The sequence below is a fragment of the Zootoca vivipara genome, chromosome 2, assembly GCF_965207765.1.
Source record: "Zootoca vivipara chromosome 2, rZooViv2.hap1.1, whole genome shotgun sequence".
Lineage (NCBI taxonomy): Eukaryota > Metazoa > Chordata > Lepidosauria > Squamata > Lacertidae > Zootoca > Zootoca vivipara.
The window spans coordinates 32,535,243-32,562,515 of NC_142584.1; the positions used below are offsets into that span (position 1 = coordinate 32,535,243).

General features: G+C 43.3%; 1 protein-coding gene across 1 annotated transcript in view; it reads right to left on the reverse strand.

Annotated features, from left to right (window-relative positions):
• The window catches only part of EVPL (envoplakin), a 50,566-nt gene that overhangs the window by 14,308 nt on the left and 8,985 nt on the right, over positions 1-27,273 (reverse strand). Inside the window, exons 3-12 of the mRNA XM_035104522.3 lie at positions 24,443-24,613; positions 13,188-13,290; positions 12,424-12,578; positions 11,568-11,691; positions 9,368-9,493; positions 8,410-8,448; positions 6,454-6,615; positions 4,802-4,909; positions 2,520-2,615; positions 505-630 (exon numbers count right to left, since the gene is read on the reverse strand). Coding sequence (XP_034960413.2) covers positions 505-630; positions 2,520-2,615; positions 4,802-4,909; positions 6,454-6,615; positions 8,410-8,448; positions 9,368-9,493; positions 11,568-11,691; positions 12,424-12,578; positions 13,188-13,290; positions 24,443-24,613 — 1,210 coding nt within the window. The remainder of the gene's footprint in view (positions 1-504; positions 631-2,519; positions 2,616-4,801; positions 4,910-6,453; positions 6,616-8,409; positions 8,449-9,367; positions 9,494-11,567; positions 11,692-12,423; positions 12,579-13,187; positions 13,291-24,442; positions 24,614-27,273) is intronic.

Consider the following 27,273-nt stretch of genomic DNA (forward strand, 5'->3'; position numbering starts at 1 on the left):
GATCTGGATCGTGTTGTTTGCTCTCTCCACTGAAGGTCTGAAAGAGCTTGTACATGCACAATTTGTACACACACTGCACAATCAGGAACTTTTCAAAAGGCACATGATCTCACTACTTAACCCAGGTCCATAATTTTCATCTGAACAGAACTTCTGTGTTTTATTAATTCTTATCTGGGGAGCAAAACCTTCTGGGAGAGAACCCAGTCACAAGGCACAGGGACTGGGTGCAGTCCCCCCCCCCCCGCAACTCACCTTCCCTAACTTCCTCCTTTCCCCTCTTATCTTAGCTTCTCTTCACTCGATTTAATGAAGTGAATCAAGTCCACTTGTCCAATTTATAACTCCCAGGCTCTGCACCTAACTGATTTTAGATGAAGCCATAAAAATAATTAGATTTGGTTGCTGCAATAATCCAGGAGAGGCACAGTTGCTCCAGGCCAGTAATTAAAACGTAAGAACGTGTTGAAATCACGTCTCCCCATTCCCCCTCGTGGTTCTCACTTCCAGCTGAAGGAATAAATCAGACACCACTCCCGGGCTGTCCTTGTTGAACGTGCTGTATTTTGTATCAAGGTCATTGTTCAGCTTGTTTAGCGAATGGCTCACAGCATCAGCATCGTCATAGAACTAAATACAAAAAAAGAGAGAGAGAAGAGCAGTAGCAAAAGAGTCAGAGAAATGTACTTTGACCATGAAATTCAGACATTGCTAACTTCTGCTGCTGTGCTCCTATAGCGGAATGTTCATGTTGCTATTTTTTGCCAAACGTTAACTATATAGCCTCATCCTATCGGGTCAGTGCAAGCGTCAGGGCTCCAGAGTTTGGCTGCTTCCACTAGTTTTCCTTGTGCTGCCCACTGGTGTGATTGGGACCTGCATTAAGACCTCAACAGTCATGTGACCCAGTACTACGTGGCCATGACTTTTGCCTCTGTGCATTTGGTCTAGTGCTAAAGCATTATAAATGTTGGAGACATGCCCTAATTCTATCAATACCAAGATCTTGCACAGAGACTCTTCTTCAGGTTTCCCTCCATATCAGGAGTAGCAGGTGAAAGTTGGGCAATGGTCGCGGCCATGGTGCCTCCCATATTCTGTAATGCTCTTCCCAGGAAAGCTTGCCTGCCACTTACTTTGATGACTTTCCAGCACCAGGTGAAGAGCTCTGTATTTTCTAAGGTTGTGCAATGGTTTTTATATCTGCTGGCGACTGCATGCTGCTGTTTTAGATTTTGCTGTTTTTAATACATTGTTTGCAAGTGGCAATGGCTTTAATCACTTGCATGGTATTGTGTTTTGATTCTTTGTAAGCTGCCCTAGGAATGCGTCCAAAGGATGAGATAGAAATTTCAATAGCAACAAAGTTAGAAATCTCTGAACATTAATGTAAAGGTAAAGGGACCCCTGACCATTAGGTCCAGTCGTGACCAACTCTGGGGTTGCGGCGCTCATCTCGCATTATTGGCCAAGGGAGCCGGTGTACAGCTTCCAGTTCATGTGGCCAGCATGACAAAGCCGCTTCTGGCGAACCAGAGCAGCACACGGAAACACCTTTTACCTTCCTGCTTGAAGCGGTACCTATTTATCTACTTGCACTTTGACGTGCTTTCAAACTGCTAGGTTGGCAGGAGCTGGGACCGAGCAATGGGAGCTCACCCCGTCGCAGGGATTCAAACTGCCAACCTTCTGATCGGCAAGCCCAAGGCTCAGTGGTTTAACCCACAGCACCACCTGCGTCCCTGAACATTAATGTACCCCCCAAAATAAAGGATTGAAAGAGGACTACGTTAGATTCAGACCTGCCTTTCTACAAATGGAAGGTCTGCTTCTGTTTGTGGGATGGACTCGGATCTAGCAGTGGCTCCAACGGGAGGAAGAGAGTGGGCAAAGGTGATTTTTGTTAACCTTTGCTCCCCCACCCCAAAGCCCCTTGCACTGCTGCTTTGGGAGCAGTTCTAGAGCAGCTTTGATGGGGCACAGGGAGAAGGACTGCTCACAGAAAATTTGAATCGAGCCCTATGAAATTAAGAGATTTTCTGCAAAAACAAATGCAACACACATTGCAGGGAGTTGGATGAGATGACCCTTAGGGTCCCTTCCAACTCTACAGACATACTAGACAAACAAATGCTTTCAGACTCTGAACATGGGATCTTTCTAAGCTATGGATGAGGAGAGATATTGTATCTTAATATTCTGTTGTAAGCCACCCAGAGTGGCTGAGGAAACCCTGCCAGATGGGTGGGTTATAAATAAATAAATTATTATTATTATTATTATTATTATTATTATTATTATTATTATCCATGAGATGGCACAGGCGCAAGGAGTCCAAAGTGCTGAAGGTGTACCTTCTGATCACTAAGTTTCATGTGAACTTTGTCTGTCTGCCCTTAGGGAACTGCCTAAATATTTTAAAAGTTTCTACACATGATCGTGAAGATTTGAGATCCCTGGGATCCTTCATCTGGATCACCTTCTGGTACCCCCCTCCCACCTGTGCTGCTACAATTTACCTTTCTGTAGTTCTCTATGTTCTTCAAATGGTTTTCTTGGCAGATGCACAAGTAGAGAAGATTCTGCCACTCATTCTTAAGCGCTTCCTGATGCGCCTGCAGTGGAAAAGAAATAGTTCTCATGTCATTCTCCATCTAGCTTCATGGTTTTCCACTGAGTTTCCTTTCTGTTAACCCCCAAACTGACAGAAGTATGTAGCTGTGGGCTGCTGAATCCACACAACAAAGGAAATGATATTACAGGACAAAGATAATATGCTGTTCAAAATATGAGAGAGGGAAATCGACACATTTGCTTTATATCATGTGAATTAATCAGTTTCTATAAGGTTTGGATCAGAGGTGTGTTGTAAAACGTTTTTGAAAAATATTAACATTCAAAACACACTTGTAAGCTCGTTGCACATTCAGAGGATGGACAGTGGTATAGTTTATTCTTGTGCAATATCTCATTCCCAGAATACTAATGCCATCAGATTGCAAAATATTACCACTCCCTGAGAAGCTGCATTGTTGGACTCTAGCCCAAGCTCTCCATGATTATATTCTCAGTTGATAATATAATGCCAAACTTTAATGTAAAGGTAAAGGGACCCCTGACCATTAGGTCCAGTCGTTACTGACTCTGGGGTTGTGCGCTCATCTCGCATTAAAACTTTAATGTAGCACAAACCAAAAACTCCCCAGATGACACTTGTTCTGCAGTTTCTGTTTCCTTTTATAACTGACCATTTCTAGGGCAATCTGGGGCCAGAACTTTGACCCAGCTATTCCAACATACCACATATCCTGAAGAATTTTATCTTTTGGTACACAAGAAAAGGCCTTTTGGAAAGGGAGCTTCTGAATCAGGTCACCTGACAACCTGTTTATTGAGCATGCATCATGATCCATTTGCCCTAAAGAACCAGAGGGCAGAGAACCCAGCAGATCCAGCAACACATAGGTAAAGGTAAAGGGGCCCCTGACCATCAGGTCCAGTCATGTCCGACTCTGGGGTTGCGGCACTCATCTCGCTCTATAGGCCGAGGGAGCCAGCGTTTGTCCGCAGACAGCTTCCGGGTCATGTGGTCAGCATGACAAAGCTGCTTCTGGCAAACCAGAGCAGCGCACGGAAATGCCGTTTACCTTCCCGCTGTAAAGGTAAAGGTAAAGGTAAAGGGACCCCTGACCATTAGGTCCAGTCGTGACCGACTCTGGGGTTGCGCGCTCATCTCGCATTATTGGCCGAGGGAGCCAGCGTATAGCTTCCAGGTCATGTGGCCAGCATGACAAAGCCGCTTCTGGCAAACCAGAGCAGCACATGGAAACGCCGTTTACCTTCCCGCTGTAGCGGTTCCTATTTATCTACTTGCATTTTGGCGTGCTTTCGAACTGCTAGGTTGGCAGGAGCTGGGACCAAGCAACGGGAGCTCACCCCGTCACAGGGATTCGAACCGCCGACCTTCTGGTCAGCAAGCCCTAGGCTCTGTGGTTTAACCACAGCGCCACCTGGGTCCCTTCCCGCTGTAGTGGCACCTATTTATCTACTTGCACTTTTATGTTCTTTCGAACTGCTAGGTGGGCAGGAGTTGGGACCGAGCAACGGGAGCTCACCCCGTTGCAGGGATTCGAACCCACCAGATCCAGCAACACATAGCAGGGCCCAATTAGTATGGCATTGTCAAACTTGGGTTTTCTTTTTATACCACTTTAGCTGTCATGGCTGCCTCCTCAAAGAATCCCAGGAATTGTAGTTTGCCAAGTTGCAGAAATTTATCTGTGAGTCCACCCACACCCCTGCTACAATTCCCAGGTTTCCTTGGGAAGAAGGGGGTGCCTGCTAAGCTATTTTTGCAGTGTGGATTTGTCCAACAAAACACAGAATGTAAGGTTGGTGTAATTATTCAGAGAAGATCCTTCATCTAATGCAGATTGCAAAACTTTGGGGGAAACAATGTTGTTTTTTTTTTAAGTGGCTCACTAGAGTTGCCTGCTGTAAGCTCTCAGAAAGCGGTAGGTTTTAATGATGAAGCAGTTATCTCAGTAAATACCCTTTTATTTTGCTGTTCTCCTAAAACTGCTCTGGAGGGCCATATAATATCACAAACATTTAGACATAGCTTGAAGCAAGAGAAATCTAGAACAATTCTGTGTTAAGCAGAGGGGGAGAGAATTGGTGGCCCTCTGGATATAGCTGGACTCCCATCAGCCCCAGCCAGAATGACCAATGGTCAGGGATTATGGGAGAATCAGTAGACAACTGTTTGAGATGCAGAGAGAGTTCCAGATTCTGCACCTACCTGAATTGGGCTCACAGCTGGGTGCTTCAATTCGACCATCCTCTCTCCATCATCTTGGAGGGTATTCACAAACTCTTCTTGGTTAAGGAGTTCATTATTCTTGAAATCCTGCAGGGGGGGTCAGAAGGAGCCCAATATATTAGCACAGGCACCCCCAAACTTCGACCCTCCAGATGTTTTGGACTACAATTCCCATCTTCTCCGACCACTGGTCCTGTTAGCTAGGGATCATGGGAGTTGTAGGCCAAAACATCTGGAGGGCTGAGTTTGGGGATGCCTGTATTAGCACTTTGAATGCTGAGAGGTCCTTTGCATTTTAGGAGAAACAGTAGCCCCACGTGTCCTGGAAACTGCCAAATCTACTGCTAAGCTTAGTTATCAGATGTCTTTACTGACGTCAGTGGGGCAGAGAAAACTACTGCTGCTGCTGCTGCTCAGATTTTCATATAAAAGTGTGTGTGAGAGAGAAACGATGGATTAGAAGACGATGAGCACGTTTACACAATCTCTTCTCCCAATAAAACTGGAAAAATGTGAAGTTCATGTGGCTAGAACTTTCCAGATGTGCCCCAGACCCAAATGGCTAAGGAATCCAGGGCATAGATTAGTGATACCTCATGTCAGTTGAAAGTGGTAGGACTTCTGTTCCCAAATCCGCATTCACAAATGGTTTGCATGCAAAGAAAGAAGCATCTAGATGCAAAAGTATCTGTTTTCCCTTTCCTCATTGCTGGCTCTCTCATACACAGATACCCATGCCACAAAGCAGCCCGGAACAGGTTCCCCAACCATTTATATAAAAGTTTCATAACATGGTAGGTAGCTTCCTCCATCCTCCCTATTTACATTTTCTCTCCTCTGCTTCCTCAACATGCAGCACTTTGTAGCTCCATAAAATGAGCACTAGAGATCACGCATGCTCAGAAGAAGCCTAAAGGATGGTTTCCTCTGGGGTCCACCCTTGTTCTGTTGACCAAGTCAGAGTAACTACAAATATGCCCAAGTCCAGAGAGCTTTGAGTAACCAGAACATATTGAATATACGTTGGGACTCTCCTCTGAGTGTGTGGAATTTGTGGGACTGATTTGTGGGGCAACAACAGCAGCAATAGGCCCAGTTATCTGTTTAGTAAAGTGACGTTCAACACTGATAAAAGGACTCCTACCAATGCAACTATGCTGCATGTTGGTGCTGTTACATATATGAATCGTTGTGAGCTAAAAACCACTTTGGAGAGTAAATAAAAGAAACCCACATTCCATGACTAAAGCCTTATCCAAAAGGTTACCATGGGTGGCATTCAACAGTTTTATTCAGAACAGATCAACTGAAATTAGGAATGTTCATTAATTTCAATGGGTATACTCTGAGTAAAACTTAGTTGAATACCACCCTATGGGCAGGATTCTACTAACAAGCCTTGCTAGTCAAAGCCCACACAATAATGTCCACTGCGTGTAGGACGTGGTCCCCAAAATTGGTTCTGCGGGTGTTGAGGGAACCCCCAGGACACCATGTAAGGGAATTCTCCTGTGTGACAAGCCAAAATTCTTATTCTGATGGAACCATTGCCACAGCACTGTGTTGAATTCTTCTCCAAATCTCCCGTTCATCCTTACCAGCTGCTTTTGTTTTGCATTGCCATCACTTACCTCGTACCCACGTCGTGCAGACTGGGGGTCTTTTATCTGGTCACTCCAGTCCTGCCTCAATATCTTGTTCTGCTGCTCTGTGAGGTAACCCAGCTCCTTAGTGCAACCCTGGAGGTGTGTATAGAGGCTGCCCAAGCTCTGGCCTCGCCAGATAGAGGCTTTCTGTCCATTTGGAGAGAGAGAAAAGATTTCAATGCGTTGGCGGCAATTTCAACTTAGAATGCCTATAGCCCGTTTTAGGGAATGTGGTGCGTTTCAATTCTCCCTCCTCATAATAATAATTTGATACCACAACAACTCCATGAAGTAGTCTAGAATGAAAGACAAAGGCCACCGCTGAATGTTTATCATATGAACCTGGATCTCCCCCTGCATCCAGCCTCAAAACCTCAGTCCAAAAACTTCCACATAGAGACGCTGGCTACTGTGGGGATGGGGGACTGAAATGAAGGTGTTTGTGCTTGGTGAGTCATGTGGCCTGTTTGGTTGCTTGAAGTGGGCGTCCAGGTTCTGGAAACCATCGTGTGGAAGGGGCAGAATTTAAATACTGCCCCCAGGGCATTCAAATGCTTTTCTATTCCTCACGCTTCCAATTACACATTCAGTGCTTCCTTAATGCAAGGAACCAGGAACTGTAAATAAGGTACTGGGAACTAGTAACCAACTTCTGCTTTGTAGGGGTTGACCAGGTTGGCGCCTCTAAGGTTGCAGGCCCAAGTATGTGTGCAAAAATTGCATCTCTCCTCTCTGCCTTGGAGTGGCTAGGTGGCCACCTGCCCAATCCCCAGGCCATTCCTCCGCAGCTATGGGGCGGCTGGACGAGGGGCGCAGGCTCCTCTGGGCATCTCAGAGGAGGAATCCAGTTGTTGGTGTGGGCCAGGCACCCCCAAACTCAGCCCTCCAGCTGTTTTGGGACTACAACTCCCATCATCCCTAGCTAACAGGACCAGTGGTCAAGGATGATGGGAACTGTAGTCCCCAAACAGCTGGAGGGCCGAGTTTGGGGATGCCTGGTGTGGGCCTTCACAACAGCCCTGTGGGGACCCCCTCCCCAGTTGGCCAGCAGCACTACTAGAAGTGTGAGCGGAGCACCCAGCATGGCTCAGAGGGAAGAAATATGGAGACAGTGGGTGGGAGTTGCAGGAGGAGGGAAAAAGAAGGGATAGAGGGAGGAGGCAGAAGGGAAAGCAGCAAGCGGAGGAAGGGAGGCAGGAAGCAGGCAGACGGAGGAGGAGGAAGAGGAGGAGGAAGAAGAAGGGAGGCAGAGTAGAGCAGACCCAATCCTGATGGCTGCGGAGGAAGTCACTGGCACAGTGTGAAAGGCAACAAACAGCAAACTTTTTGAGTGTCTTGTCCATGGTCCATCCTGACTTGCCATGGGTGCAGAGGAGCCTAGGGATGTTCAGCGGTGGAGGAAGCCACTTGGGTGCCTGGGGCTGCGTGCCCAGGGAGAGGGTGAGAGCGGAGCACCCATAGGGCCCTCCGGAGTCTGCCTGCCTCCTCCCACTCAGCTGCCCTACAGCTGGGGGGAAGGCAGCGGGCGGACCGTTTGGGCAGCGTGGGGCCTGCGCACGCCAAAGCCACTGCATAGCTCCCAGGAGAGACGCTGCAGGCCCTGTAGTGAGTGCCGCCCGGCATTTTGTCACCCCCCTCAGTGGTGACACCTGGGGTGGCCCGCCCCCACCTTCCTCTGCCCCTGGGTATGCCTTGGCAGCTTTGTAAGTGCTTCAGGAATCCACTAGTCCAGGTTGGGACGCAGCTAAACATGCCTTATTTTTCCGACAACTTCCTGCCTGAACCTGACAATTTTCTTTAAAAGATAAAAGCCTTTTTAATAATCCGTTGCTTTTTTTAAAAAAAGGGAAAGTAAGTTACCTCATAGAGGAAAAAGTGATGTTGTGGTCTATGGATTAACACAATAAATTCTATTCCAGGCATATTGGGAAAGATACTTACCAGCAATTTCTTGTGCCGGCTCCTTAAATCTTCTGCTTCCTATTTGTTTGGTAGGGAGGGCAGGGAGAGAGGGAACATTAAATTTTGAACATTGTTTCATCCTTTCAAAACAGACTACTCATAGCTTTCTGTTTAAAGAATGGCAACAGAAAGCTATCAATTAGCTGACTAAGTCGGCCTTTACATTTGCCTACCAATTAGTCATAAATTAGCAATTTTACTTTACGGAGCTAATTAAGGCTTGGTCTGCTTCTGTAGGCTGTTATTATCCCACAGTTCAGCAATAGGGCAGCTGAGCTACAATGTCCTAAAAAAGGCCACATAATCACATAATGTCCCAAATGTGTAGTACTTCCCCCCTAGGAGTCCATTTGACACCTACAGTGTTAATTACTTAATTAATCAGTGAAGCATTTATTGACTGGCTTTCATACAGAAATAAAAATGTGGGCTGCATAATAAAATCAATGCAATAAAACAGTAAAATACCTTAAAAACAAAAACAAATACCATAATTTCTGGAAGAACCAAAGCTATGTTTATTTAAGCATCTTGCATCTGTTATCTTTTTAGCATCAGCTCAAAAATTCATTATTTTCTCAAGTTTTTAACTGTTGAGATTTTATAGACCTTTTATTTATAAGATGCTGAGCCTGTGCTGGACAGTGCAAGATATTGTATGGAATTACTTGGATGTATCATTGATGTTTTTGTTCTGTTTTGAAGAAAGTAAAGTTTTGAATAATATCTAATGGGTCTGGACCATGTTTTATTTCAAAAGGAGTCAGTTTTTATGCATCCAGTTGCTTCCAGCTGCACAATATTAATATCTGCAATACTCTGCACATCCTCGGAATCTGTCCTGCAGGGTTGAGGGATCCCTACTGAACACATTCTGGGGGTACACAACCGGGTCTAGCAACAGAGTTGGAAAGGGAGATGAAATATGCCATTTTACCGAACTATGAATGTTCTTGATCTGGAGTCCATATGCTTCTATCTCCTTCTGAAGGATGTTGTGTTCTGCTACCTGTTTCTCCAGCTCTGGCATAGTAGGTCCATATTTCCCTGCATCGATTTCTTTCTGCAACAAAGCCAGTAAGAGCACTTTAAGGGTTACCCAACTGAGAAAGACCAGTCCATTCCTCTAACCTCCTCCGCCAAGATCTGTTCCTCATGGTAGCTGCCAGCAATCAGGACCTCCTTACCTTGTGATGTTGGGGGTTGCTGAGCACCAGAACAACAGAGCAGGAGAAAACAGAAGAGGGGAGGCAGAGGCTCTCAGGACAGGTTCAAAAGGCCTGGTGGTTTTACCAGCACAAAACCATTATCGGTAAAACTGCCCCCCAAAGTTCTTTCTGCCATGAAGCTTTTCAGACAGAGGAGATCCCTTTGATTCAGGAGGACCTTAGGCTGTGTACACACTATACCTTTAAAACACATTTAAAGCACATTTCCCACCTCAGAAAATTCTGGGCACTGTAGTTTGTTAAGGCTTACCGGGAATTGTAACTCTAAGGGGTAAACTACAGTGCATAGAATTCTTTTATGGGAGAAACATGCTTTGAATGTGCTTTAAAGGTATAGTGTGTACACAGCCTTAGCTGTTGATTTTACAAGGAAGCAGGGCAGGAGGAGAGTTAAGGTTCATGCAGAGAAGAAACGGCTGAGTATGCTTACATCCAAGGCAACAGTGTGGTTGGCAGCAGCCAAAATATCTTCTAGCTCTGCAATGCAATTGCCTCCAGCCATCACTCTGCCCATAGCTAGGACACCAGAGAAGAGAAATATATGTGTGTGTGTGATTATCTTCCTCACAGACTTTATTAGGTGCCCATAGAGTAAATAGGAGATGTGGAGGGAAGCATCATCCAGACAGGGAATCTGACTTCCCCTGAGTCAGGGAGGAAGAAGGCAGTCGGTTGTGCACTAAGGAGGCCTGTTTAATCTGCTGGAAGATCATCATGATCAACAACAACAACATTATCAGCAAAGTATTATTATTTATGCCCTGCCCATCTGGACACCAAAGAGTTGTAATGATGACAAGACAACTCTCCATTCTAAAACCTCAGGTCTACTGCCAGTAGTTGAAAGCAAAATCCCCAGGTCTGTGGCAAAGGGTATGTTTTTCAGACATTACTGTTCAGTAGCAAAACAGGTGCCGGTTCTTCTTGATTACAAGCCTGGGGCATGTATTTCAAAGGCACTATTAAAGCAGGTGCATCTTCTGTGTTTCTTGAAGATATTTGCAACATTAAAAAAAACTCTCAGGTTTACTGCAAAGAAACTGCATTAAAAAATCCAAACAAACCCCCTTCTGCTATAGTTCCTTCAATGATGGCAGTGACAAGAGGGCCTAAGGCTGCAATCTATACCATAACTACCATGATTACCATGATAACCATCAAGATGTATACTGGGCCATATCTGAAGATGGTCTTATCTGCTAGGAATGGTTGAGCCAGGGTCATTTCGATTTGCTTAGCAGTGAAGACCTGATTCATATGGTAGGCTCAATCTACACAGAGGTTTTGCCTGTAGTGAAGCAGACTTCAGTGCTTTTTCATGAACCTAGTGAGCAGGTAAGTGAGAGGATAGTTGCGGGTTGCTTCAGATAACATGCACTTGACCACAGGCAAATCAGTATCATGGACCATGTCAACCCATGAGTTATGATGCTTACAAAGTCCTGGGTGAATGAGCTTCGATGCAAAGCATCACACAATAAGAACCGCTCCATACAAAAGCAGCGAGGCTTCTTCCTTCCCGAAGCAGCCTCCTAGGTAGCTCAGTTAACTATTCCTAGAACTTTGGGAAACTTCACAAAAGCTGTGTGATGGTGGATGGGAAGGGAGAGTTGGACAAAAAGTAGCATTTGGTTAAACTATATGGGCTTTTAAACCACGCAGGGAAGGCTATTGCTTTTGTTTGTTACTATGTTATGTCTTTTTGTGTTTTTATATTATTAACTGTCGTGTGAATCTTTGGATGAAAGGCAGTATAGACATTTAATAAATAAAAATAAAATCCTCATGAACATAACCACGCTTCTTGAATCATGCCTTTTGTTTTCCTTAGTGGAATTAGTGTTCACCTTTATTAGCAAATCTACTTGCTCAAATCAAATACCAGTGTATCCAGTTAGCAACCTTTACCTGCTTTTGTTCTAGAATTTTTGCCCAGTCCACTTTGGAACCAGCTTCAGGAAGTGTAAACTTTTCATACAGATCTCGATATTCGGCACATTGGTGTGTCACTCGGCCGTGCAGTTGCTTGATGCTTTGCAAGAAAGAAGGAAGTTTATCTGTTAGAAATTAGGTCCCCCAACCTAAGGAAGATTTGACCAGGACCACACTGAATGACCTGAAAGGTTTGGTCTGGAGTTTATCACCTATTGATGTCAGTCAGCCACATGGGTCACCATTAGGGATGGGAGGAGCTGCCAATTAAAGTTTATCGGACTTCCATTTTAGTGCAGATTCCTCATAATAAGCATATCTTTGTATGCACATTTGCCTAATATACATATATCTTTCTAAATCATATTTCCCCATATATTTACTTTCCCTCTAATTAATTTCTCTGCTGTTTTCACTACTTTATGCATTTCTGAGCAACTTTACCTTAGTGCATGCATTTTTGTACACATATCTTGGGTTGGGGAACCACACTGCAAAATTCGGAGAAGTGCAAATTTCGAATAATAGAATAACAGAATTGCAAAGTTGGAAGGGAGCCTGAGGATCATCTAGTCCAACCCCCTGCAATGCAGGTGTCCCAAATGGGTATTGAATCTGCAACCTTGGGATTATCAGCACCATTGCTCTAGCCAACTGAGCTATCCAGGCATGGTTGAATTTCCATCTGTACATTGTTTTGGAAGGTGCAGATTTGGAAGATTCGCCTTGAAATGCAAGCTGAATCTAATTTGTGCCTCATCCCTAGTCATCATGCACTTAATTAAATTTAGTTCAGAAGGGCTGCAAACAAACAGAAGCACTACAAGCTCACTCTTTTTCAATTTCCAAGGCCTGAGGGTGCTTCAGACGTTTGACTTTGTCCACATCTAGGAAGAGGTCCTTCAGTAGCACCTCGGCCTCTTTCAGGTTTTTGGCATTCTCCTGCTGGAACTCAAAAGGCTTGTTCTGCTGGCGGTAACTGCTGTCCTGTAATCAAAAAAAGTGTTGGTGCATAAATGCCATTATCCATTGGAGATGGTAGGAAGTGGCTGTGAATCATAAAGCCAAATCTTATTCTTGAGTACAAACAGGCAGTTCTCGGCATTTTCACGAACTTGAGGAAAGTGTTTTTCATCAGGCAGTGCATAATCGTTAATTCACAGAAATCCCTGCCAAAATATACACTGGTCGCCTCTAGCTTAGAGGATTCGAAAAACAGGTGAGACAAATTCGTGAAGGACAGACTTAGCATGCTGAGGGAAGAACAACAGATGATACTTCCCGAAGGTATTGTGTTGGAGACAAGATGATGTATTAAGCTCTTGTACACCACCTAGACCAGGCACCCCCAAACTTCGGCCCTCCAGATGTTTTGGCCTACAACTCCCATGATCCCTAGCTAACAGGACCAGTGGTCGGGGAAGATGGGAATTGTAGTCCAAAACATCTGGAGGGCTGAAGTTTGGGGGTGCCTGACCTAGACATTGGGTGTGCATATACATATGCAGCTGAATCTTCAGGGTTTTAATGCTCTATTTAGGGCTTTCTCCAATACCCCTTCATAGCTTGGGTCTCATATCAACCTCCCAAATTTACCTGCTTAAGTTTGTTTTGTGTTTCAAGGATGTCCTTTTCCACCTGGTCAGCATTTCTTTGCATGCGAGAGATGAGCACAGCCAAGTCATTTGTGCTTGAGGATCTGAGGACAGGAACAGAGAAATCAGGTGCATACAGATTACAGTAGTAAGTTTTCATTTGAGTCATGGCCCGATTAATCATTATGTAATTGCCAAATACAGGTGACTCTCCACTTACCTTCGGGACCCCTCCCCCCCAAATGAAATGCACGTAAATGGGGAGTCCTAGTGGCTTCTCTGTGTATCAGCTGAGCAGCCTCAACAAAGCCCCGCTGCACTTCCAGCTCACAAGGAGACCCTCCCAGGCCAATAGGAATGAAACAGATCCAAGCCTGCTGTTGAGACAGAGTGCCTAACTTTATTGCTGCCATAATGTGGAAAGGAGACATGCATTTTGGAGTGTTTGTGCCCAGTAATCTTCTGGGTTACTGCGTGCAGTCAGAAGTTCAGCAAAGCGATTAAGCTTCTGTCAGGGGACCTTCCTATAGGGAACCTCCCCCCATCCTGTTGACCAACTCTTCGCCCAGCAGTGGGTCACGTGGGGGGGAATGAGGAAGTTAGCGGCATGGAGGTGGCAAGGCTCAGTGATGTTGGAGAGCCTTTACTCTGCCTTGAGCAAGAGGTGGAGGGGAACAGGCAGCCTCTTCCGGTGCCCAAATTAAGATGTGCCACTAAACGTAAGGTTGGGAGGAGGTGTTTCGTGGTGCCCAAACTCTTATGCTGGTCACGCAACAGGAAACGTCCACTCCTGGATTCTGCAAGTGACTAGGAGGTCATGTGATCTGCTATCTCTGCATTGTAAATACTATGCACAATAAAACCTTTAAAGACAAGTATGGACTTGGGTGTCCTTACTCGAGAGTAGCCGCAACAACACCATTACAGCTTCCCAAAGCAGACAAAATGTAGCAGAGGTTGTTTCACTTGGTAAACACAAAACACACTATATACATATTATACATAGCTGCTTAGAGAGGGTTTTCAGCTTTCAAAGTCATTGCACATCCAAAGTCCAAAGACGCTATGTCCTGCAACTTCAGTCGACTGTTTCTTCTTCACAAGTCTTTCCAGTTCTGTCCAATAATCCTTCTCCACAATTCTCCACCAGACTGAGAAATTGCCTTCTCCATACACTCCTATAACCACAAATTAATACTATGGATTGTCAGCATCCTGACAATCCAGACACAATGCTCATTTGACCCATTGATGATTTCCTAGTGACTACTTGAGAACCACCTAGGGTGTGCTACGTTATATGTTGAAAAGAGCAATAGTTGATTTGAGCCATTCCTGAGCCATGCCTTGATGCCTGATTCTCCATCAGCCCCTGAATACTGGGATTGAAGGTGATTTCAAACCTGACTTTTTACCACCCCATGATTGAAATCAAAAGGCAGAACAGCTCCCCTTTCATATCATTAACCGTCAGCTCTTCCTGTCTCTAGTCTCCACATTGTGTCATGGACAGAGAGTTTAGCAATACTCTTCTGTGAGAAGAACAACTGACGTTACTTCAACAACCACAAGAGAATAGGTATGTTATATGGGCGCGCAACGTGTTCTTGTGGGACTCAGCATTGCCCTTGTGAGTGAACTGAGCATGTATGAACCCGATAACATGCACCAGAATCATTTTCAGGGTTCTTTCACAAGAATGTCGTGGCACACAGAGGTTCCTTGGCATGTGCCAAAGTAGAAAGTGCTCCTTGAAGCTTGATAGCCACTGTACCATTACATATCAGCTGCCCATGCTGGTAACTAGCACTGCACTGTGTTGCATATCAACGCTGCAAAATATAACTGCTGGTTACAACGGAATGCTGGTTACAAGTATATTTGGTAAATATTATTCAGTGAATATCTGGAGGCTATTTTATGGTTGTTGTTTTTTAAAAACACAACTGGAAAGGAAAACTCATTTTCCAACCTTAAATACAATTGACATAATTTTACACCCACCCACAAATCCACATGAAAAGTTATATGCATTTTATACATTTCCACAAGTGTGTGTGTGTGTGTGTGTGTGTGTGTATGCATCCAATATACAAATTTTTGTAAGCAATTTCCCCAAATTTTATGTATTTATTGTATGTGATCTTCACTAATATACACATTTTTGTGTATTTGCATTTCTGTACAAATTTTTGCTGGAGAATGGCATTGTAAAATTCATGGAAGTACAACTTTTCAAAGGTTAGCTGTGTTTTGGTTCGCGTATTTGTTCAAGTAGTATGAATTAAGCAGTTTCTCCTTAAAATGCAAATTTGAACAAAATTCTCCCCCATCCCTGCTAACACACAGTGCTACGTCATTAGCATGCACAGATTAAAAATGGCAGCATAAACTTTGAAAAGAAGTATCTGAGGCTAAAGATTGTATCAATTCACCCTGAAGCTAGCAATTGGTCAAGGCTCTGTGGCACATGTATATGCATCTAAGCACATGCTTTTTGTCTCCTGTACTGTGGGATTGCAAGCCAAAATCAAAATAAACTGGCTTATTTCAGATTAATCAACAGAAAATAAGAGTGTGTGCATGCAGGAAAGCGTAGCAATAAAAATGAGCTGATGTAATGAATAGCTGAGAAACAGCTGTCCTTTGTTGCAGAAAAATGACAGAGGTACGTACCATCAGCAGTATTCAGTTTACACAAATCCTATGTCTTCAGACACACCCTATCATTACTGGTAGCATAAATCAATGGCGAAAGGAGAAATGAGAGTTCTAAAACTTTAGATGGCTTGGAGAAGTCCATGAAGGGCTCTGTACCACTTCAGTTAAAATGTTGAGTGGCCTTCCAAGTTTAGTTTCAATTTAGGCTCTCTGATCTGTTAATCCTGCTTTTCTAGTAGAGCAGCAACAAAGGCTAGAATAAATTAGGAAAGTGGAATGGAGAGAAAAAGAGTGATTATGCATGTTGAGTCATCCTTACTTCTTATGGTGGATCATCACACACACACTCTCTCTCTCTGTTCCACCTTAGTAATTTTCCTTTTAAATTAAGATTGGACAATTGTGGCCTAGTGAATTTAGTGTAGGCTGTAAACTGTCTGTGCTATTATTGCAAACAGTTACTGTAAAGAAAGCAAGGTGTTGTTTTCTTGTGGGATTTTAAACATTATTACATGCTGTAATTATAATCTTGTCTTGTTTGTAGGATGCCCAGGGAATTTTTATTGATGGGCTGCGATAGAAATATTTAATTATTATATGGATAGATGATAGATAGATAGATAGATAGATAGATAGATAGATAGATAGATGATAGATAGATAGATAGATCTAGATCCTTTCAAGGGGGCTTTTCTGTTTCAGGAATGTCACATTTTCTTAGCACTCAAAACAGCAATATATGTCAGATTGAATCTAAGCTAAGTCACTGAGCACATGCAATGACTTCCATGAGCCCAACAGAACTTCCACTCCCTCTCCTCCTCTTTGCTCTGCCTCCAAATCTGCTTTCCTGCTTGGCAGGGGTTTGGACTGGATGGCCCTTGTGGTCTCTTCCAACTCTATGATTCTATGCTGTGGCGGGTTGTGAAAACCCCTAGAGCAGATGTGGGGTGTGGGGAGAGGAAAGGAAAGGAAAGGGAGGAGACTTTTTTTTACACGAGCAGAAGTTGTTCCGCGCACACAACTGGATGCAACCAATTGTTCCTGTGCGCAACTTTATTTTATTTTTTTAAATAATGTATTTATTAAAGATTTTCTCAAACAACAAAACATGCAAAAATACCAAAGACACAAAGAAAACTACAAAACATAAAAAAGAAAAAACAAGAATACAAAAAGAATACAAAAAGAAAAAATGCAAAAATGCAAAAAAAACAAAAATTCTAACTATAACCCTTATTTCCAATCTATTGACTTCCTCATTCCACCTCCTTCTGTGATTCTTTACATATCCTCTGTAGTAAACTCTAAATCTTATGTAATTCTAATTATTACTTTAACTATACCTTAATTCTTTAATCTTTTATATCTTATCCTTTTATATTCTATCTAGATCTTACTTCTTAATTTAATTGTCCTTAACTTCTATCAATACTTCTTTCACACCATTGTATTATCTACAACCTCTATTTTATCTCCCTCACTTCCACTAATTTTAATCTATTATACCTGTGCGCAACTTTATTCTCTGTCACTGTCAAAGAAGGTGGGTGGTCATGTTTGGTGAGAGAGGGCACACACACAACCAGGCTCCTGTTTTCCTCAGAGATCACTAGTCCTACCAGTTTGAATGCAGAAACTGGTTTAACCTTTCTCATGTCAATTGCACAAGTTGCTTGTCTCTTGCTGACGCCCCACTGGCTCCCCATCCCTGGAATGAGGAGGAGCCGTTGACGGCAAACACTTGGACACCACCCAGAACTTCAACTTTCTGCCAAACGAGAAGGAATATTAGTCATCATTACCCATGCAGCCTCCCTGACATGTTGAGACAGCCCTAGGAAGGTATTTGCTTTTCTGAGTTCTCTTTCTGCACCTTGGCCAACAGGCCTAGTCAAGGGAAACTCAACGTATCCGGCAGCTTTGCTCATACTTTGCAATTTATGGTATGATATGTATGGCAAGTAACCACAAAGTATTGAAACTCAATGTGTTTTGGTGACCCACCTTTCTGATAAAACAAACTAACCCAAGAACCAACTATCAGCTGGAACGAGAAACTTGTGGCTCATGGCGTCCTTGTTGTCTGTTTGCATTTTGCCACGTGATGCTTGTTTAGAAATGCTCAGGACTGGCGACAGTATCTAGCAGGTGCACTGTTTTTGACTCTGCCTCCTGTTTTGGGCTTCCTGCCCAACATTTCCCACAGTGCCTCAGAGAATGTCATTCAGCAATGCTATGTCAAATGCTCTGGGGCATTGTGGGAGATTTAACATGGCAGGCTTGACCCAGGCTCATGCTAGGGGAGGTTCATGAAGGTCACCCTGCTGTGGGTAGAGGTGGCTGCTCAAACCTCATGCTTCCCCCTGCATGTGAGAGTACACCACAAAAGATGCTCCCACACATACTAAAGTTATCCCAACAACCATCTACCTTCCTAGATTCACAGCCTTAGCAAAACCCATGTAGCAAATTTATCCACCACCAAACTTATATCAAAGGTTTTCCTTCAAAGTGAACCTTTTAATCGTGTTCATTGCCTTGACCTCTTAAGAGGCATGAGCGCAGTGTGTTTATTAAATCCTAACTCTGGTAACAACTTTCTCCAGAACAAATACATATTCTGTGCTTGCCTCTGTGTAACTGTCTTCATGGTAATTCACTGATGATTCTCTCTAATTGGCTTTATTAAGCGTTCTTGGAGATCATCCAGGATAGGTCAGCAGTTACCTGCATTTCTGAAACTACCACCCCACAGCTCTTTGTGTTTAATTTAGGAAGCATCTTGGCTTTTCTTACTTGCCGTATTTTTCTGTGTATAAAAGACAATGGTTTTCCCCCCCCTTAATTTTTTGAGTAAAAAATGGGGTGGGTGGGTGTCGTCTTATACATGGTTTTCGGCAGGGCGATCAACAACTTCGAGATTGCCCCAGAAAAGCTCAACAACTTTGGCAACCAAAAAATACTGATTTCTTAATTTAGGGTTAAAAAAAATAGGGGTTGTCTTATACACAGAAAAATATGGTATTTTTAGTTAACCAAATGCTACCTATGCACACTCTCTCTCAATTAACATTCTGCTTCTGATCAGGATTTTTAAAATTAAGTATGTGATACTCTTTTACAATGGTAAAGAAGCTTCATAAATACTCTCTGATACAGACCAAAATTCAAGGTCTAGATGACATCCATTTATACTACAGTGGAACCTCGGTTTATGAACACCTCAGTTTATGAATTTTTGGTTTATGAACGCCGCAGACCCACCTGGAACGGATTAATTCACTTTCCATTACTTTCAATGGGAAAGTTCGCTTCAGTTTATGACCGCTTCAGTTTATGTACAGACTTCCGGAACCAATTACACCCATGCTTTGGGTTAAGTACGCTTCAGGTTGAGTACTTCGCGGACCCGTCTGGAACGGATTAATCCACTTTCCATTACTTTCAATGGGAAAGTTTGCTTCAGTTTATGAACGCTTCAGTTTAAGTACTCCGCGGACTGTCTGGAACGGATTAATCCACTTTCCATTACTTTCAATGGGAAAGTTCGCTTCAGTTTATGAACGCTTCAGTTTAAGTACTCCGCGGGCCATCTGGTACAGATTAATCTACTTTCCATTACTTTCTATGGGAAAGTTCACTTCAGTTTATGAACGCTTCAGTTAATGAACAGACTTCCGGAACCAATTGTGTTTCTATAAACCGAGGTACCACTGTACGTTGTTTTCTATGCCGAATTCTGGTCTTGTCATTCTGCTTTATTAATAGTTTCTCTACAGTACTTTTTTTTCTTTCAACAGAAAAACAGAAGGTGGCTACTAAAATAAAAAAGATAAAATATACTCTGAAGTCCCTAGTGGAAGGGACTGCAGAGTGCTTGCCACACTGGTGACATCCAATGAAAGAGGCGCTAGCTGACAGCTGGAACTACTCTATTTTTCAATAGAACATCAATTTCATTTTGTGAGTTAGGAACTGAGTTTAAGAACTAGGTGTATATTCCACCTAGATTCCTTGACCTGTGGATGTTTAATTTGTTCATCTGCCCTGGAAATTCATATCACACCTTTATTTCATTATTTAGTTATTCTGACACTCTCCCCAGGAAAACAAAATGGTTGGGTTGAGCATCTTCTGTTAGACCGTCACACACTCACACACTCACTCACTCACACACACTCACACACACACACACACACCTGTACCAAGTGGTTTCTTCCATGAGCATAAATGTAGGGCTTTCAAGTCTAGAAATGTGCAAGCAGCCCTAGATTGGCTCAGAAATGAACCTAGAAATTCCCCCTTAAAAATCAATAAAAATCAATTAGCTTGTAAAGCAATACAACTTACTAACAACTTCTGCACACCAATGAACCTCCTGACTTTCTTGCTCTCACTAATTCAAGTTTAATCTGTACTGAAAAGGGGAAGAGGTCCAGAAATAGCTGTCAACTGGATTCAGAAATGATGACACCTCATTAGAATTTGTATGTGTGACTTCACCTTTCCATGCCACAATAAATGTTCTGCATACATCTGTCTCGAGAGGCAATGGAGTATGCCTCCAGGGGTGATGTCAAACCACTGGAAACAACAATAGCCGTAATGTGCTAGCATCGCACCCCAGCCCACAACAGGTCACCTGCACAATAATTGTTCAAATCTGTGTTTATTCTCACCCCCACCTCTCAACAGCTTTAAGAATCACAAACAAGCTCCTCCGTGCTAGCTACCAATGCAATCACTTTTGCATTCAGGTGACGTTGCAAGTTTGCAATGCACCAAAAGGTTATTAGGCAGAAAAGTTGCATGGGCTACGGATGTGAATACAGGCTTGGTGAGATTAATAAAATGCAACCTTCACAAACTGAATGTGGTAGCAATTGTGCCAGGAGCTGGAAGATTATTAGAAGCCTCAGTTCCTATAAACTGAGAGAGAGAGCCAGTGTGGTGTAGTGGTTAAGAGCGGTAGACTCGTAATCTGGGGAACCGGGTTCTCGTCTCCGCTCCTCCACATGCAGCTGCTGGATGACCTTGGGCTAGTCACACTTCTCTGAAGTCTCTCAGCCCCACCTACCTCACAGGGTGTCTGTTGTGGGGGAGGAAGGGAAAGGAGAATGTTAGCCGCTTTGAGACTCCTTCGGGTAGTGATAAAGCGGGATATCAAATCCAAACTCTTCTCTTCTCTTCTTCTATAAACGACAGCATTCGTTTCTTCCTTACTCTTAGGCGAAAAGATCAAGCAGTCAAGGAGCCATGACAGGGCACACTGATTCAGCTTGTCTCAGTTAGCTATGGGTGATGTCCAATTAAGTCATACTCAAGAGTATGATTGACATTGGATATCACCAAGAATAGCCTGTCAAATAGGGAAGAATAAGGGCAGGCTTAATTGAGTTAATATTTATGTAGCGTTTGGAAGTTACTAAGCATTAGACATACTGCCTTGACTTTTTGAACCAGCAAAATCATTTTGTTTTGGATTCCTATCGAACACCAGCCGTCTAAAACATCAACCTGTCTTGGATGTTTATTTTTTGCTTTGGGGAACCAAAGCTAATTTTAAAAGTCAGGCTGATGACAAAACCAAAGCCAAGAAGATTTTATTGTATTCTTAGCAACTGTCTATGGAGAAAATTAAGACTTTACAAATGAATGAACATTTGTGCATTGAGTTGATAGAAAAACTCTAGCCATCAGCAATACCTGTCTCCCTATCAGTTCAAATAGACTCAAGCCTGGAGTATATAGATTATTTCAAGGGACAGCATTTGTCTTTAAAGGGTCATATCACAACTCAGTGGAACACCATGGGTCTGTGCCACAACTGCTAGTATGAGTGACGCCTGCCACATTCAGAAATACTTATGACATCTATAAATGATGCAAACTGTTAACATTTCCATGGCTTCTTTTGAGGAGCGGTTAGATAATTCAACAGCTGACCATGGGTTTTGCATAGGAATGTCAGAGAATTTCATCAGAAAGAGAAACGGGATTGGAAATTCTCTCAGTCTGAATGTTCATTGGTGGTCAGGATCAGAAATCACACAAATGAATACAAGCAACAATCTTCATCATTGGTTCCCCCACCCTCCCTAAGTCTGCAAATGGTGTTTTTTAAATGATTCCCTTCCATTGAAATGTACAGAAATTTACTGTTTAATTCATTGCCTATGTTTTGGGCATAGAAAATATATGAAGCCGAACCATAGTGGAATGGGAATGGTGCTGACTGTGACTAACTGAGGATGGGATGGAAATTGCTGCCTCCTTACATCCCTAGTTTTGCACGCACAATGTCCCTGGTTCAGTCTCTGGCATTTCCATTTTGTAAGAAATGATCAAGTTCCAGGAGATGAAGAAGACCCTGAATAGCTACTGCCAGTTGTAGCAGACACTATTGGAATAGGTGGAACAACTGTTTGACTCATTATCGGCCAGCTTCCCATGGCCTTCTATCAATGAGGCATATTTATTCCCTACTGCAGCTATTTGCATGACTCCTCCAAACATTCAGGCATCCCCCAACCCTAGCCATGTGGATGAAACTCTCCATAAGGCAAACTATGCATGATCTGAATTGTTGCATTATGCTACCTCAAACACTCTTAGTACAGCTCGATTGTGGGATGCACAGAAATGCCACGATGGTTTCAGATTTCTTTCATGTATATTCTCTTTTGGAAAGCCAAGACAGAGAGTTAGCAGATAAGTCTGTGGCTCATTTTGCTTTAACAGTGTGACAACGTTGTGTGCCCTCAGACCATTCTCTGGCCTACACCATGTGCGCAATCCAATCAGGAGGAACACAAACTAAAAAAGTCCCTAAGACAATATTATCAGCAGATATCTCCCTGGAAAAACCATCACGCTCATGCTACTAACCTGCAGCATGTACAAACCTTCCAAATGGCAGCTCAACAACAAAATCCTGGTTGGGCATATAAGGGAAAGAGAGTATAAGCAGCCGACTGAGAAGATTGTTCTTAAGTTAAGGTAGCTTTGAATGGAGCCTAAGGACTGCACCTGCTTCTGAAGGAAAGGGAATTGCATGAAGCCAGAGCTTTGTTTTACTACTCCCACCAATTTGTGCCAACAGTATCCCTGGACTACAAGATATTCAGCACATCAATGGTTAGGAATTAAAAATGGTTTGTTAAGAGGGTCTCTAAGCATTGCAAGAACAATAGACAACAGGTTGCTCTTCAGTTGTTGCTGGACTACATGTCCCATTACCCATGACCATTAGCGATGCAGGCTGGAGCTGATGGAAGTTGGCGTCCCATAACATCTGGCGGGCACCACATTGGAGTAGAAAGTGAAACAGGAGGGAATGGACCATTTTGCAGCGGGTGCAAAATGGCAACCTGCGTACCTTAATGTCTGTTGCATAGGCATTTACCACAGGTTGCCCATGGTGGAAAATATGCATCCCTTCCCCATTCTAAACCCTGAAGAATCACTATTCTAGCAACACACATAAACATTCTAAAAAGGCATTTGCAAAAGATACAAATTTATCAAAATAGAGGGAGTGATTAACCACGGACACGGACATGGACAAGAAAACAGATTACTTTTAACCAGGGTAATTTTTTAAGAACAACAACAAAAAAGAGGTGCCAGTATCGCACACCCTTGAGAACCACCTGAAAAAAGCACTTCCCTTAACAAACAAGGATAATTGAGGTTTATTCAATATTATTCTACCCTCTGCTAACTTGACTTATTGGGCTCTCCTCCTTTGGCCAGTTAGGTGTTTCGCTGTCTTGAATGGTGCCTTGTATGCATTACACCTGCAAGAGGAATCACACCCTTCCAAGAGGGAGAAGGGAAATTTGGCAGCCAATGGAAGATGTTTAGCTGCCAGCCTCCTACGCTTGGCCACCACGGAGCAATGGCAGCTATGCCCCTTTGAAGGCTACCTTGTCTTTCAAGAATCCCAATGGCAGTAGGATGCAAGAGAGCACCACAATTCCCATCGCACTACAGGAAGAAAAGGATCAAGCCGGGTAACAGAGCTACAGCAACAAAAAGTCTTGTGGCACTTTCAGACACTTTGAGGCATCTTGGTCTCCTATTGATACAATTCCCACCCCCACCTCCTGGAAATTGTCACAGTAGGAGACAGAGATGTCTCAAAAGACTGTGGGTCACTTGTGCTGGGGAATACCACCATATGTTGAGCTTTTAGCTATGCTCCCGAGCCAAGCCATATTTTTCATAACTAGTCTCAGATAAATAGGGATTTTCATCTTCCCACTTGTACACAGGTATTCAGAAGCATTTGCCAGGCTGAGGAGGAGGAAGCCTGCTGTGGAGAAGAGAAGCCAGTATAGCTTTTACAGCAGAACACTTGGTGTGTCTGGTCAAAAGAAAAAGACCAGAGAGTTCAGTGTTTACTCCCATCCAGGTGAATGGATACAGGCAACTGCCCACAGGCCACTTATTCTTTTGGACCTACCCTTAGGCAAACAATGTTCATTCCCCCCCCCCTTTACTTGTAAGATACCAGTTCAGAGGTGGCGTCCTGGCGTTCGTGGCACTCTCCCCACTTCTGCAAAAACCACAGACTTTTAAACTACTTACTTGGGCTGCTTGACAGGGGACCCTTTGCTTGGGGAGCTTCTGCTTGGCGAGCCTTTGCCCACCCCTTTGAACATATCGGCGGCGGCTGAAGCTCCCCTCTCTCTCGCTGTCTGGAAGGCTGTTGAAGAAAGGGGTGGGTGCGTCCCAGCAGCTGCCTCTGCCTGCGGTTGTCTGTGGAGATGGTATGACAGGAGAGGATGAGAAAGTCTGCAGATTGTTAAAAGCAGAACCTGGGTGGCTCCTCCCTGAGCTGCAGGTGATCAAGAGCCGAGATGGAAACTTGCCTAAAAAAAAAAAAAAGGACTAGAAAAACCAGTTTAGGGCTGAATGAGTAAAAAAAAAAAGCCCAGAGGGAAGGAGTGGGAGACCCCACCCTGGTCCTCTGAAGAATGTGCTTCTGTACAAGCAGAAGCGTACCCAGTTCTATTCACGCCATTTCTGACAGACATTTCGTACACTGTAATTCCCTACCCAAAATGCAATCTACACCTGGGGAAATAACATGTGTGCCTGTAGTTACTACATCAAAAGTAGCTTTGTTCGTTGCTATCACACAGGATCTGCCCATCTGCTGTCCAATCCATGATGCACCCTCACTACCTAGATCTACCACTGATTCCTTTCGACAAAAGGGGAAATTCCCGATTCCTAAAGAAAAAAGATTTCCATTTGCACCAGGTTAAGTTCAAATCCCCTCCACCCACCCATGGAACTCGTTGGGTGATCCTGGACAAGTCACTGTCTTAGCCTACGTTACCAGGTTATTGTGAAAAATTATTTATTTAAATCATTCATTATTCAACAAAACACATGCCCCACTTGCCTGTAAATAAAGAGTGGTATTCCACTAAGATTTAATCAGAGCAGACCCAGTTCAGAGCAGACCCAGTTAAATTAAGGGTTTGGTCCATTCATTTCAGTGGGTCTACTTTGAATAAAACTCAGCTGGCCATGACTCAAAACCTCCAACAAACGTTAAAATTGTCAACAAAGGCAAAATTAAACATAATAGAAATTCAACATATGATTAATATCAACAGTTAAGCTAAAACCAGATGTAAAATACAGGTCGACTTCTACATGTCTTGATGGGTTTGCCAAATTAAAATGCTTTCAGTAGGTGCTGAAAGGGTGCTGTGATGTCAATAGTGCAGGAATTGGGTATTTAGGGTTTTGCCACCTACCTTTGGAATCCCCCTTCAATATTAGAAAGGTGGCATGTCTCTTGTCTTTTGAATGTCTACTGAAAACCTTCCTCTTTCAAAATGCCTTTTAAATTGAGATCCTTGCCAGTCTACATCCTTATTGAAATTGTTTTTAATATGTTTTTATTGCTTTGCCACCTGTTCTTTGCCACCCGGGGCTTCTTTGTGATGAAGGGCGGGATACACACTTAATAAAGAAGGAATGAATGAGTGAAATAAATATTCAATTATACTTTCCAGTCCTTTCCCATAGATAACCAGAGCAATCACTACACCGCCATGTTGCTTTTGCCGTAAATCTCTTGATCAGCACTCAGCCTCCTCCCCATCCTCTTAGTTGCACCGAAATAAACGTTTGTTGGCACTTCACATACAATGTTGTATATACTGAAGTAGCTCTAGGTTGGAGCTTACCTCAGGTTCCTCTCTGCAAGGTATGTGAGCAAACCCCCTGTGGTTATTTGTTTCCTCCTTCCAGCTGGATCATGTCCAGCCAAGATTGGCACAAGAAATATTTTCTTAAGCACCTTTTCAGCTTTGGCCGTCAAATGTGCCTGTGATATGGCTGGTGTGGGCGTGCAGGGAAATTGCAACTCATCTCAAATCATGAATTCAAAACATGCCAAGCATCTGAGTTGAAACGAGCCCTGCTTGCCAAAAAAACAAAACACACAAAAAGGTGTGGCTTTCATTGAAGAGCAATGATTTCTTTGTGAAGTTGCAAGAAACCATTTTCTGGCTCAAGACTAGAGGGCTGAGAATAGGCTGAAGTAGCACTAGTGTGCTGGCTTTGATCTAAGCGACAAATTAAAAATTAAAAAGAAAAAAGAAAAACCTTTTATTGCTTGGAGGAAAAAATTTGAGCATCCTGCTGAATTCTAGCTGTGAAAGAGGGCCGCCCTGATGCATTCAGTACTTCTTTAGTGACTGTCTTCATGTGCTTGGAAATAATCCAGGAGGGAGATTGTGCTGGGCTGTTTTGGGCCCTTTCTTGTATTATCAGTGAGGCACAAATTGCTTGAAGCAAGGAGAGACGCTCAAAAGCCATTTGTGTACACAGTGTCTCAGGCATGTGTTTAAAACCTTTCGCATTAGCACAGCCTCAAAGAGTAAGGTGTTCAGTCTAAGATAGTGGTGGCATGGATTTGGGTTTTCTAAAACTTCATAGTGCTGGAAGCTCACTGAGAAAGAAAGGGAATGAAGTTCCTTTTCATAATGCCCTCTGTCCTCACTCTTCTCTTTATCATCTGGACCTGACAATGTAAGGACAGAGTGTTTGGTGGCATGAGGGGATGAAATTATATGCAACACCTCATGAGGTTTATATCATAATTATTCCAATTCTCATATCAATATGGCATAGGGTAGAGCAAGATCAAAGCCAGGCTTGATTGTGTCATGTGTTGTGTAACATATCCATGGTTCTGCCCCCCCCCATTTTTCAGAGCAACTTTAACTGGCCTACTCAAATTTGTGATGTTGTTTTTCTTCTGATTATACTGTGGTTGTTGCCTTAATGCACCGACTAGTCTAATGTTACCGGTTGCTTTCAAAGTTTGAATTACGCACTTTCATTGCATGGTGGCTTAATTAGTGCTTGCTGTCTTGTGATAACATATTCCTGAG